At 37.6% G+C, this 14,603-nt stretch overlaps 1 protein-coding gene across 1 annotated transcript in view; it reads right to left on the reverse strand.

The window, feature by feature from the left end:
* Window positions 1-8,406, reverse strand: part of CCDC141 (coiled-coil domain containing 141) — a 220,131-nt gene extending 211,725 nt beyond the window's left edge. The window contains exons 1-2 of the mRNA XM_046018027.1: window positions 8,210-8,406; window positions 5,208-5,330 (exon numbers count right to left, since the gene is read on the reverse strand). Of these exons, the coding sequence (XP_045873983.1) occupies window positions 5,208-5,330; window positions 8,210-8,311 (225 nt within the window). The 5' untranslated portion in view covers window positions 8,312-8,406. The remainder of the gene's footprint in view (window positions 1-5,207; window positions 5,331-8,209) is intronic.
* Between the last annotated feature and the right edge of the window lie 6,197 nt (window positions 8,407-14,603).

Here is a 14,603-nt window from a genome sequence, read left to right on the forward strand (position 1 = left end):
GACCCTGGGATCATGACCTGAGCTGAAGGCAGAGGCTTTAACCCACTGAGCCACCCAGGCACCACTTTATTCTTCATTCTTAAAGGACCTTATTAGGAAAGTAAAAAGACAACCCAGAGAATGGGAGAAAATGTTGGTGAATCCTATATCTGATAAGGGATTAATATCCAGAATATATAAAGAACTCCTAAACTCAACAACAAAAAACAAACAACCTGATTAAAAAGTGGGGAAAATACTTGAATAGATATTTCTCCAAAGAAGATACACAATTGTCTAAACACATGAAAAGAGGGTTAACATCATTAGTCATTAGGGAAATATAAAACAAAACCACCATGAGATACCACTTTACACACTGTAGAATGGCTATAATGAAAAACACAGAAAATGGTAAGTTTGGGCAAGGATGTAGAGAAATTGGAACACATGTATGTTGCTGGTAGGAATGTAAGTTGATATAGCTGATGTGAAAAATTTTTGGCGTTTCTTCAAAAAGCAAAATGTACCCAAAATAACTGATAATAGGTACTCCAATACTTTATGCCAATGTTCATTTTAGAATTATCTATTACAGTTGAAAAGTGGAAACAACCCAACTGTCCATCAAAGTATGAATGGATAAATAAAATGTGGTATATCCATACAATAAAGTATTAGTCATTCATAAAAAGGAATAAAGTTCTTATGCATGCTACAACATGGATGAACCTTGAAAAATATTACATGCTAAGTGACAAATAAAGCCTACCAGAAAGAAAAAATATATGAGTGAGTCCATTTATAAGAGGCACCGAAAATGGACAAATTTGTAGAGGCAGAAAGTAGATTTGAGGTTAGCAGAGAAGGCAGGAATAGGAGTCATTACTTAATAGGTGCAGAGTTTATATTTGAGGTAAAGAAAAAGTTTGGGAAATAGTGGTGATGGCTGCACAACACTGTGAGTGTAATTAATGCCATAGAAATGTACACTTAAAAATGGTTGAAAGTGCAAATTTTATGCTATATATATATATTTTGCCACAATAAAAAAATTTAAGTACTATATTCTTAGTAAATACTCAAGTTTGTAGTAGAAAATCACGCTATTCCTTATGTATAGCAAGTTTTAATAAGACTTTTAGCTTTACTACTAATTTATTTTGACTATTCCTCATGCATTCATTTCTAGCTAAGTAAATGGAAATAGGACAAAAATAAGTATTCCCTGGGTTAGAAATTTAGTCAGAATCAGGGAACCAATAGATTTATAAGTCAAATCAGAGGTGAAATTTAGTATTCTATACTCAAAAGGGTCATTCTTCCTGAATGCTATTATGGTATATGTACAGATACAGGAGCCAGTGGCTGGAAGTTTGTTTGGTTTGTATAATTCCTTTGGACAGTTACAAGGTAGTTATTTACAAGACAGATGCTGAGGAGAATATTCTCAGCATCATCCTTAACATAATTCCAAGTCCTCTTTCCTCCTAGAACCACCTAGAAATGTAACGTCGAGAGCAGCCATAGGCAAATCTTTACCTGACTTAAATCTCTCTCCCTGTCCCCAAATTTCTTCTTTCTTGTTAGAAATAATTTTTAAGAATCTAGATGACTTTTGGGAGTTAATGTTTTTTCTACATGATTATGTTTTCACCACTGAAAAACAGGGAAATAATTTTTTTCTGGACATTCCACTGGAATTAAGTATTATACGGCTGAAAGGAAAATAGCATCTTCAGGGTATAGACATTACCAACATTAAAAAAACTCATAAAAGTTTTGTTTTTCCAGAAATTTCCCTTTTAGTCTAAGTTACTAGAGTTTGAGATAATCCAAATGCCTCTGATATATTAATTACTAACAGAATATTTATGCCACTTTTTCTTTTAAAAGCAGCAGGTATATACATATATCATCTCATTTCCCCCCCCAAATTTTCTTCTTTTAGGTGTTTGAGGGTAACTGATTTTATTATAATTTTTCAGATGAAGAACCTGAGACCAGAGAGCCTAACTGCTATGCCCAAATTAAAGTAGACCCAGCGCTGAACCCTACATCCTCTCAGCACCACTTACACAGCATTATTCTTTATAATTAGAACAAATTGCAGGGCTCTGTGCATAGGAAAAGGACTGGAATGAATGTTAAAAATTAAATATTATTGGCTTATTGAACTACTAATGTTCTTATCATTCAAAAAGCTCATATTAAAACTAACTTGGCTGCAACAATTTTGTGCTACAGGTTAAGTTGTGCCTACACGGACAGCATAATAGCTAATAAATTGATTAAATTCATGGTAAATTCTATACATCTGCAATATGGAATTTACCTTTTCATTATATTATTTTTAAATTTTTTTAGACTTTATTTATTTATTTATTTATTTGACAGAGAGAGCAAAAGAGCACAAGCAGGGGGACAGCCACAGGAGAGGGAAAAGCAGGCTCCTCGCTGAGCAGGGAATCCAACTTTGAGGTTGCTTCGCAACATCCTCTGGGATCATGACCAGAGCCAAAGGCAGCCACTTAACTGACTGAGCTACCCAAGTGTCCCACCCTTATATATATTTTTTTTTAGTTTAATTATTTATTTATTTATTTATTCAGCGTGACAGTATTCATTGTTTTTGCACAACACCCAGTGCTCCATGCAATACGTGCCCTCCCTATTACCCACCACCTGGTTCCCCCAACCTCCCACCCCCGTCCCTTCAAAACCCTCAGGTTGTTTTTCAGAGTCCATATTTGTCAGCAAATCTGGAAGACTTCAGATTCCTTGATTTCTTTTTTTTTAATCAATAACATTGGAAGATGATGCTACTACTTAAAATTTCTTTGGGGGATGGGTGGTTAAGTTGATAGTGATAGATGAGGTTGAGGAAGATATGGGAAATGGACATAAAGAGGTCACGACTAGAGGTCTACATGAAGCCAAAAGGCCTTTTAACTGAGACCTACGTACTTAGATCCACTCACTTACAGAGAGGGAGAATGGCCCCATGATCCCATGGCACATTATGGTGAGATCCACAATAGATATGAAGCTTTGGTCTATCATCTCCCTTCATTTTACAGTTAAAAAGCCTGAAGTCGAGAAGGCTAGTCCATAGCCAGGAGACTAGCAAGAAAGGACAACAGGACTTTAGAATCTAGAACCACAAGCACCTGCTGAGTATGGATCCTGTTAAATGGGAAGCCCTCTCCTTCACTTCTCCCCCACCCCACCACACTGAGCTCTGAATTGATTTAAGTATGCAAATTTAAGCATAGCTGCTGTGGAGTCGAACTATTTTGCCTAAGACAGCATTACCCCTGGTTTGTGTTGTCCTGGACAGGAATAGGGCTGAGAGAAAAGAGGGAGCCTGAAAGACCCAGACTTCCGTGAGCTTCCCCACCACTCACACATCATTAGTAGACTTGCAAATGCTGACTGGGCATGAAGTGTTAGTGGAAACAGGGGAAGGGATGTCGTTTCAAGTCCAAGTTAACTTCAAGCACAAACAGTTGGCAGGTATATAAGAAGGAACTGGGGACACAAGAGACCATGAGAAAGTAAACCTCTGGGGATGAGCAGGAATTTTGAGGAAGCATTGGGTTTCCACAGTGCATGGAATTCAGTTTATTTGTGTAGCAGCCACAGCCAGACTTGGAATTTTCAGCTGAATTACACTAGTTAGGGACATAATTAGTGCTAAAACATAGATCTTTTGATTCCTGGTACAATGCTCTTCCACGTCATAATGTGTCCTTTTCTTATATACAAAGAACTTCCTGGTGGCCAGGGATTTCTACTTTGGAAAAACAGCCCAGAGCCCAGAGCCTAGAGCCCAGAGCTACCTAAACAGGAGAATAAATTCTGGATTCTAATGGTTCCGTCCTTCAGTACTAATTCTTTCTTCCACTTTCCAGTCTGATGTACCCAATTAATTTTACTACTCTCCAATCAGGAAACCACTGTCTGTATATATCAGATGCAGTTTAGATCTGCTCCTAAATCTAGGAAGCCAGTATAAAATCCAGGCTAGATGTTCAAAGAAGCCAGTACCATTAAAGCACTAAAAACACAGAGTCGTTGCCGGCTGCCTGATCAAACCTCTTTGATCTTGATGAAGGCATTCATTTACCGAAAATTGTTTTTACTCACAGGGCTGGCTGCATCCCTGGGCTCCGTTTTTAGAAGGGGACACCACTTGGGGTTTGAAGTGACATTGTCTGTCACTGTTTTGAAATTTTTAATAATTTGATTTCTAAATTTGTGTTTTGTAAGTAAAGTCTAATGGGAAAACAGAGGAAGTGCTGGGGGATTGGTGCCTTATCTCACATGGGGTCCTGCCTCCCAGAGAGTCTCTGCTATCCTGTCTATTCCCCACCCTTGTTCAGTGACCTCTGCCATCTGCCCTGTGGGGGTCAGGGCACAGCTGGGGAAAGGCTGGGATCAGGCCCACACCCTGTGCACTGAGCCATGGCCAGGGCCCAGAGCCTGTGAGGGTGTGCCCTCTGCCAGCATGTATCCCATGTCTGAAGGAGCTAACAGTAAATAGCAGATAAAATACAGTGTGATAGGTCAAGAAAAAGTTTTTTCTTGCTTTTTAAACAGGAAGCCCACCTTTTTATTTTGCACTAAGCCCCACAATTTATGTATCTAGCCCTGAATTGGTATTTTATCTGGCCATCTCAAGCTAATGTTATTTCTAGATTCTGAACTAAATAACTACACAAATATGGAGTAATAACTCTGATTTTACTAAAATTATTATTTGGTTTCAAGAACTCTTAATATTAAATACAAAATCAGATCTTTTCAACAGTTCAACAGAAGGAAAATAAGCTTCTATGTTATTCTTGCCAGCAGGTATGATTAACAGCAGAAACTTTGGATCTGTTGTGGCGACTTGACAGTATAATGGATGAAATGGAAAAATGATGGAATTTTTTTTTTTTCACTGAGACAGCCAGGAAAAAAAATTAGTTATTTCTCCACAGTAAAAATATTATCACTCCATATTTTCTATCACATTAGGGAGAGTTTTTAAAAAATCTTGTCACCTCTCTCCAGTCCTGGTATTTGCTCATAAATAATTATAGTGCTTTTCCATTGTCTATATGGCACTATATTTAATGGCAATAGGACAGTGATGTCAGAGAAATCAAGAGGAAGTATAAGGAATAGATTTTTATTTATTTATTTATTTTTGGCATCTGCTTCACATTTTAATATCTTACCTTGAGCTTGCCCAAAAGAAGTTCATGATCATGAAGAAGCTTTTTGGTCTCATCTTGACTGCTACCAATTTCTAGAAGATTGGGCTGTGATTCAGCCAACTGAAGTTGCACCCACTTGCCACACTATAAATAAAAATGAAACAAAATGCACTTTTAGTTCCTCTTGTTTCTTCCCCTTTACCCTTCTCCTTTTTTTCTTTCCTTCTTTCCTTCCTTCCTTCTTTCCTTTCTTTTTTACAGTTTCAGTTATACTGTGAACACTTTATTCCTTCCATAGAGATAGGTCTTACTGACATTGAAATCTAACAGGTTTGATATAAATCCATGCCCTGTCTTTTCCTTCGTTCTTAGGGTAAATTCTTTTCTCTTGGCATACTGTATTTAAATTAGAAGAACACATACAATAGATTAGATATTACTGACTATTACAAAGTTATAGAACATGTTACCAATTGTACATTCTCTCTCTCACAAAACTTAATTCCATAAAAGTAGTGAGATTGCACCTGGGCAAATAGGATGCAAGCTTCACCAAGGGGAAAAGGTTTTATAAATGCTATTTAGGCTGATCAGTGTCTTTACATTGACCTCTCTGGTTCAACTGGGAAGAATAAGCAGCAGAGGAAGCAACAGATTTTTATCCTACATTAAAGAAAAATATAACATTTTCCAATTTTTGTTGTTGATATGTATGTATGATAATAATGCATGTATGATAATGTCAATAAGTTTAGAAGCGTGTGACAACAGCTGTATGAATGCAGCCAATTTGTTTCCAACACGTAGGACAGTTTCGGTGCTCCAGTATATAATTCACCATTGCACTTCCTGAGGAATTGCCTTTCTAAGAAGCAGCAACTGTTTAAGCAAGAGGAACCATTAAAAGACACTGCACAGGGGCGCCTGGGTGGCTCAGTTGGTTAAGTGACTGCCTTCGACTCAGGTCATGATTCCAGGGTCCTGGGATGGAGCCCCATGTCTGGGGATTCCAGGGTCCTGGGATGGAGCCCCATGTCTGGTTCCTTACTCAGTAGCGAGCCTGCTTCTCCCTCTTCCTCTCCCTGCTAAAAAAAAAAAGACACTGCACATGGATAAGCAAATTGCTGAAGAGAAATGAAAAAAAATGTGTGACTAGTCCATATCATGAGTGCCCTAAAACCATTTGGAAACAAACCCATACAGATTAGACACCGACACTTATATTTCTTTAAGATGGACTTTCTAGACAACTATCATATGATCTCCCTGATATGAGGAAGGGGAGATGCAATGTTGGGGGTTTGGGGGTAGGAAAAGAATAAATGAAACAAGATGGGATTGGGAGGGAGACAAACCATAAGTGACTCTTAATCTCACAAAACAAACTTAAGGGTTGCTGGGGGGGAGGGTGGGAGGGAGGTGGGAGAGGGAGGTGGGGTTATGGACTTTGGGGAGGGTATGTGCTATGGTGAGTGCTGTGAAGTGTGTAAACCTGGCGATTCACAGACCTGTACCCCTGGGGATAAAAATACATTATATGTTTATAAAAAAATAAAAATATTTTTAAAAAAAGATGGACTTTCTACTCTGAATAGCTTGAGATTTATTTTATTTGAGACAGCATTTATTAAAGAAGCAGTGAGGGGTGGTCAGAGGGAACATTCTTAGAAACACGGTCAAGTTAAAATAAGTATTTCCAGCATAATTTTAGGAATTTTTTCCCCCTGTACAGTCAAATGAACTCTGATTCTCCTATAATTTATCCCATACACATTATCCCTCTTCCTGCTCTAAGAAATGTTTCCTATTTGAAGGAAAGAAAAGTTAACTTCTTTAAAAACAATGAGTTTGCCTCGTTTCCCTCACTGGCTGAAATTTGTAGTTACTCAAATCATCATAAAATCACATGTAAATCATCAATTTTTGCTACTTCTGCTTCAGGCTTCTTTCCATGTCCACCTACTACCTTTGAAAGGACTTGAGGGCCAGGGAATCATCAGAAGTGCTGTTTACATGGGGCCAGTTCTCAAGAGCACTGGGAATCACACCAGTAGGAACACTTTACGTTCAGTGTTCTAGAGGGAATCGTTTTGCTCAGTATCAACTGCTGTTTTCCTGTTACAAATTTTGATGTTAACGTAAAATTCACAGCAATTAAGTTAAATTAAACAGGCCTCAGTCACGGCTTCTAACAAAGGCCAGAGAAATCAGGTTGATGAGGTCCTGAAAGTAACTGGCTCGTGAGCACCGGCTCGTCTGCCTTGTTCCCTTCATTAAACACTGAATTCCTGAAGTAGTGACTTGTCTAAATCCAAGCATAATGCTTCAGGGGTTTTTGCAAGACATTCCATGGGAAATAAAATCATGGATGTCTTCTTCAACCTAAAAGTACGTGGCCATCGTTGCAAACCAGCAACTTCCTTGACATAAAATATGCAGTAGCCCTAAGCCTCAAGTGTTTCAACTTCCTGCTGATAAGGACAAATTTGACGCCTGCCCTTTGCACCTTCCCTGGCAGGGTCTTCATTCTCCCAAAATGTGATAAGGATTCACTAGTGCCTTTACCATGGCAAAAGCAGTGCTGCAGAGGGCACATATCAGAACCTCCTATTAGGTGTTCCCTGCCCTCCATCATGTTCGAAAGAGCACCAGCCCGTTTCTACTGGGAACGTCCTCTTCCCTCCTCCATCACATCCACTCTCAAAAATCACTAACATTTTACAGGTCCACCTGACTCTCCAGCCTGGTAATCATGGACTTGCAGTCATGAGCAGCTTGGCTTTAACAATAAAATTGAAAGTATATGGTAGAGTTTTTTGTTTTTGTTTTAATTAAGCTGCAACAGATGTTTTCTGGCTAACTGAAAGAGAAACCATCGTGAATTGCTGAAACTTACAAGTAAGATGTACTTGCTGTGCTATTTTCTATATGCTGAGTCCTGCCGACTATGTGGAATGTTCTTTGGGATTATTAACACCCTGCAAAAAGCCAACAGCCACAGAGGAAAAAGAAAGTTGTCTTACCTTTATGACTGCTATCACGATTTTGGAGTCCCCAGCCTGAACAGCTACTGAACTGACTGTCGTCGTAGAAAACTCCACACCAGGACTTCCTTGGCTGGACATGGCACTTTAGAACCAGAATTTATACTCTGGACAGCCTCTGGACAGATGTGTGCCTGCTGGTCATTTCAGAAGGCAGTCACTGGGGTTACTTGGATTCATTCAGGGAAAGAGCTCAGCCCATACTGATTACTCTGCCAAAAGGAAAGAACAGGAGGTTAAAAATAGACAACCCCATTGAGTTTATCACAAGAGGGGGAGAGAGAGAAGAGAAGGGGAAAGAATCGCCACACCCCTGGTATGGTAACACTAAGTGCCTGATATTTTTGCCATTATCTTAAACGGGGAGGGCAGTTTCTAGCTCTCTGCCTATCAGTTGATGTTTAACAGCAAATGGGAAAAAAATTACATCCTGACAACCCAAATTAATTTTGCCATTGAGTCTATATGGTTAGGGTGGACTTTGAAACCAGCCAGTCACAGACCTGGATATCAATCCTTTCAAGATTTTTAAGTCTCCCTTATGCAAAGAAAACCCCCCAAAATGTACTTTAAAAATAAGTTCTAGTGTGTATTTTGGGATTAAGCCACAGAATTGCTTACAATTTTGGATTAATTTGCTTCTCTAAAACTTACTGCCTTTTGTCAAATGAAGTTTATGAGGCATGGTCACATTTTCTCAGGACTTCAGATTTCTTAGGGACATTTTAAAAATATTTCAATAAGCAACTATCAATAGAGATCTACCATTTCAGGATTTCTTTGTGACTACTTTACTCCATTCACCAGCATTTTCAAATTCAATTATCACAACCAACAGGAAGTTAATATACCTTGTTATTACCTTTAAATTGCAGCAAGAAAAAAAATTTCTTTTGTTTAATTAAGGGTTAACTCTGTATATTTTACTACAATTTTTTTTAAAAAGGATAACAATGTATGTACTTCAGGTTTGATTTTTATTCTTCTCCACCCACCTATGCAGGAAAATTATAGACCCCTTCAAATCAAATCAGAGTCCAAGATCGGCAGATTAATCCTCTTGCTAGAAACCCAGCGTGTGTCACAAGCTGTCTGTGGTATTAAACAGCAGCTGTTGGATTCCCTGTCAAAGAACAGCTGAAAATAACACTGTCGTTTAGGTCAGAGGTCAGATGCAAATACATCAGAGATACTGACTCCAAAATTGCTAGAGCTGTTGGAAACCGCTGGGACAAAGCCAGAATGGAGGATAAAGTAATAAACAGAGTTAAACTAGTCCACTCACTGTTTAAACCCTTAGGTCATTTCAAAAGCATGTTCAGGTTCAAGCCTCATGTTCAGAAGACTGAGTCAGGACCACTGCTCTGTGTTGCTAAGGTTCATGATAATATTCTTGAGTCAAGGAGGGAAAAGTGCTTTCACATATACTTGGGTGTTCAGTGATTGTTTTTGTTTCCCACAATATGTCATGGCTGCTCTGTAGTTAGATAGACCCAGGTCCCTGGTCTCAGCATCTGCCTGCTGGCTGGCAAGATGGAAACCACACCTGGATCCCAGAAACTGGGATCCACAAACTATCTGACGCCGTGAAAGGAGAGGTTAGAGCAAGCTCAGGAGAGTAGCCACCAAGAGATACCAGGATGTAGAAAATGTCATAAATACTTTCATTTCATGGCAGAAATGGAGAACCAACCTGACCTCTTTGTTGAGTTTGCCTCGGTGTCGAAGGCAAGCTCCTTCTGCTTGAGCAAGTAGTTAGTCCAAACGAAACAAAACAAACAGAAAAACCAGTTTTCCGCTAATTGCCCTCAAGAACAATCAAGAGTTGACAACTGTGTCACATAATAGCCACACCCTAAACTAAAATGCCCAAAGGAGTATTGCTTCAATCTTTGTGTACATTGCCACCTGGAACAGCAAACAGTGACTTGCACCCAAAATACACAGTGCTCTTTTACTCCAAGTCAATCTTACTGTTCCAAAAAAGAAAAAAGAAACTCAGGGTGTGTCATAGTTGTATATAAACCTTCAAGAGGCAAAGGGACCTTCTGTCAGCAGGCTGCAAAGACAATGGCTGGGGAAAAAGTGGTGATGTTCACAAAGCCCCACTCAGGATGGATGATGTGTGTGGAGGGTAGGCTGGAATGTGTGGCGCTAGAGGTCCACACCAAGGAAAAAGGAAAAGAGAGATGCAGGGGACAGAAAATATGGCTGAAAGTCTGATGAATGCTAAGGTTAAAGGGCAAAGGGAATTAGAAATATTTAAGACGTTGTTAAAAGATTAGTCCAGCTCTTTAGCAGCAAAGGTAGTGCCTTTTTCTGTGCAGATGACCTTTCTCTGTTAATTAGATGGAAGCAGGGCTCGGTGTTGCATAAAGAAATTGTTTTCTACGTTGGGATACATAGACGAAAATGCAAACTGCATACATGAATTTAAGTGATTTCGGACTAATATTTTTTAATTCAAATTCTTGGCTTTAAAACCTTTAAAAGGCTTGACTCACTTTTGTCTGCCCTTCCCCTGCTGTCTTTTCAACTTTTTAGTCCTTTCCTCTGCAGAAGCTTTGTTGTTCAAATCTCTCTATCCACATTTAGCTCATTTTGAACTTTTGCCATGTTTCTTCATTTAGCATAATATTTAATCATAAGTTGCACTATTAACTCTGGGAAACAATTTGGAAAATAGTTAGTGTAAAATATATTGTACTAAGAAAATTGGTACACTATAATTAGATGGACTTTTTTTTAAAAAAAGCTTTTTGAGATAGTTTGTTTATACTCCACCTCCCCATCATCACCAAAAAAACAAAAACAAACAAACAAAAAAATCCAACCAATCAAACAAACAAAAAAAAGCCAAAACAAAACAAAACAAAACAAAAATCCTTACAGGCAGTCTCATATCCTTTGAAGTTTATGGAGGATCTTACAAAAGGTTATTATGCCTTCTCTCTTTATCCTTCTGGGAAATGCCCGTTTTTATACTAGCTGAATTTTAGTGAAGTATCTTCCATGAGAATATATCAAAAACTGTAACTGGATTCTATAGAGTTACAAATAGCATTTCTTTCCCCCAATTTCTTTTATTAAGGTAAAATACACATAACATGACATTTACCATTTTAACTATTTTTAAGTGTACAGTTCAGGGATATTAAACACATTCCTTATGTTGTGCAAGCATTACACCCACTTATCTCCATAACTCTTTTAACCTTGTAAAACTGAAAATCTATACCCATTAAACAATAGTTCTCCATTCCCTCCTCCCCCAAACCCCCTGGCAATCACCATTCTGCTGTCTCTGATTTTGACTATTCTAAGTACTTCATATAAATGGGATCATACAGTATTTACCTTTTTGTGACTGGCTCACTGCACTTAGCATAATGTCTTAGAGGTTCATCCACGTTGCAGCCTCTGTCAGAATTTCTTTCCTTTTTAAGGTTGACTAATATTCCTCTGTTTGTGTGTATGTGTGTGTGTGTGTGTGTATACATCACATTTTTGCATATCTATTTATCCATCTATGGACACTTGTACTGCTTCCATATTTTAGCTATTGTGAATAATGCTGCTATGAACACGGTATACAAATTATCTGAGATCCTGCCTTCAATTCTTTTGTGTATATACCTAGAAATGGAATCAGTGTATCATATGGTAATTCAATTTTTAATTTCTTGAGAAAATATCAGACTGTTTTTCACAGCGGCAAATAGCACATTTTCATAAAATATAATTAGCTGGTAGTTTGGAAACTTTATCATGTGATTTTTTAAAAAGATTTTATTTATTTATTTGAAAGAGAGCACGAGCAGGGGGAGGAATAGAGGGAGAGGGACAAGCAGACTCCTCGCTGAGTGTGGGTCCTGAGGTAGGCAGGGCTTGATCCCAAGATATCAAGGTCAAGACCTGAACCAAAATCAAGTCTGATGCTTAACCTACTAAGCCACCCAGGCAACTATCATAGACCAAGACCATAGCTTGGTCTATGGCTATGATATTAAAACAATACATTTTCTTTACTAGAATATATGTGGGGTCTGCTCAATTCTTCATAGAGAATCCCAGGTGTTTGTCTTAATCAATACTATCATTAGTTAAACTTTATATAAAGACAAATTAGATAGACCTGAAATAAATAAAGCAGAATGAGTCTATTTATCCAGGTCAAAAATTCAAGGCAAAGCTTTCTCTGCTATTATTATTATTAGCAATAAAAATAATAGCTACCATTTAGTGATAGCTATTCATGCCAAGAACTGGGACAAGTGTTTTATCCTCTATTCCATTTAATCCACATATGGCTGGAAGACTTATTTTCCTGACTTTATAAATCACACACACACACGCACAGGGATTTACTGATATCTACCACCTCCTGTCCGAACTTTTCTGCCTGTGTTTCAAAGCTGTCTATGGCCTGGCCCCTCCCACCTGCTCAATGACATTTACCATTTTTATCAGTCCCCAAGGATCATCCTTGGTCTCTTCCTTAATTTAGTTGTTCTTTGCAGGGGTATCATCCTCTTCCTCCCTTCATCTATCAGAATTCCTCCCATCATTTAAGACCAAGATAAATTACCAATTCCTTTTGAAAGTTGAAATACCTGCCTATAGTCCTTTTTTCTAAAATTTGACTGTTGTCACAATTTAATAATTATATGTTTATATTGCAAATTTGCTTTGTTTCTAACAATTTCATCTCCACTAGTATTATTTCTCAACTAGATTTGAAGCTCCATATGGAAAGAAGCCATGTCTTAACATTTTTGGGAATCTTTTCAGACCACCTCGTAGGGTCATTGTAGAGATTAAAAGAGTTGCTTACAAAAAATGCTTGGAAGACAACCTGGTATTTAGCAAGTGCCATGGAGAGAACACAATTCTACGCACAAAACTGATACTTATAAATATTGGCTAACTGATTAAATCACATTACATATAGAAAAAAAAACACTTTTAATACATTTCATTCAGTCAGTATTCATGCAAGTAGTAGTTATTGAGCATTTGCTATATGCCGGGCACTTATGCATTAGAAATACAGCAGTGAATGAAACAGAGGTCTCTACCCTTGAAAAGGCAACATTTCAGTAAGAAAGGACAGATTATAAGCAATAAAATAAGCAACCAACCTAAAAATACACTATGATTAAATCTAGGAGAACAACAACCAGTACTAGTTTAACTAGACTGAATCACGTATTTAGAATTTGCCAGAGAAATCGGGGGATATTTTCAAGGTATTTCTATGGAATACAGAGAATAACAGGAATAATAAACTGATAGTCATCACAAAACAATGGCAACAAAATAAATCACACAATATGGCAAAGCCAGCGAGTTAGGAATATGGCTTTTGAAGTCCCACTGCCTTAATCTCTCTGTGCCTCAATTTCCTCATTACAAATCGAGCATTACAAAATGGAAATAATGGGAATACCTACATCATGGATTTTGGGGGGAGGATTAAATAAGATAATATTTGTAAAACACTTAAAACAATGTTTGGTACATAGGTGGTATTCTGATACTCATATATTATTGCTTCTAAGATGATGACAATTTCTGTTAAGAGGTATCCTAAATCTAGTAAATGCCAAAAATTTTGAAATAGATTATTAAAATTAAGATAAATTGAAACACATGCTCAGCAACCCAAATGGATTAAATGTATTAGAAAGACATAAGATATGCATTACCAGGGAGGAGATTATTTTACTATAATCAGATGGTAAAAACACTTCAGTGAGTCATCATTTCTAGAATACCATCTTTACCACTCACTTTAGCCAAAATTTTCCTAAGTCATTCTTTGTATTATTTAATATTCCTCCTCGTACTTCTAGTTTATTTTAGATTACAAGCACTTTCAATTGCCATCCATAAGTAAATGGGAATTGCTCTTTCCCTTTAAGCCTCCATTCTAGTCATCAGCTCATTCTTCTACACATGTATCACTTATTCATTCATCGAGTATGACTAAATACCTACTAAGTGTCAGACACTATTCTAGATGCCAGGCACACAAAGTTCATTCACTGATGGAGTTTTTGTTCTGGTGGAGGGGACAAAACCAAACAGGAAGCAAAAAGTACACATATAATTATGTCAGAATATAGTAAGTGTTATGAAAAAAAAATAAGGCAAGGTAAGGAAGAGAACAGGGGAAGAGGAATACTATTTTACAGTGGTAATTATTTTGCAGTCAGCACATTGTACACCTTAAACATATACAATGTCTTATGTCACTTATACCTCAATAAGGCTGAAAATAATAAATAATTGGAATACTAATATTTCTAAGTCTAAAGTTTGTGTTACCTCAAAGTATCTTCAAATATCTCCACAAGAATTTAAGTATTTG

This window comes from Meles meles, chromosome 9, assembly GCF_922984935.1.
Source record: "Meles meles chromosome 9, mMelMel3.1 paternal haplotype, whole genome shotgun sequence".
Classification (NCBI taxonomy): domain Eukaryota; kingdom Metazoa; phylum Chordata; class Mammalia; order Carnivora; family Mustelidae; genus Meles; species Meles meles.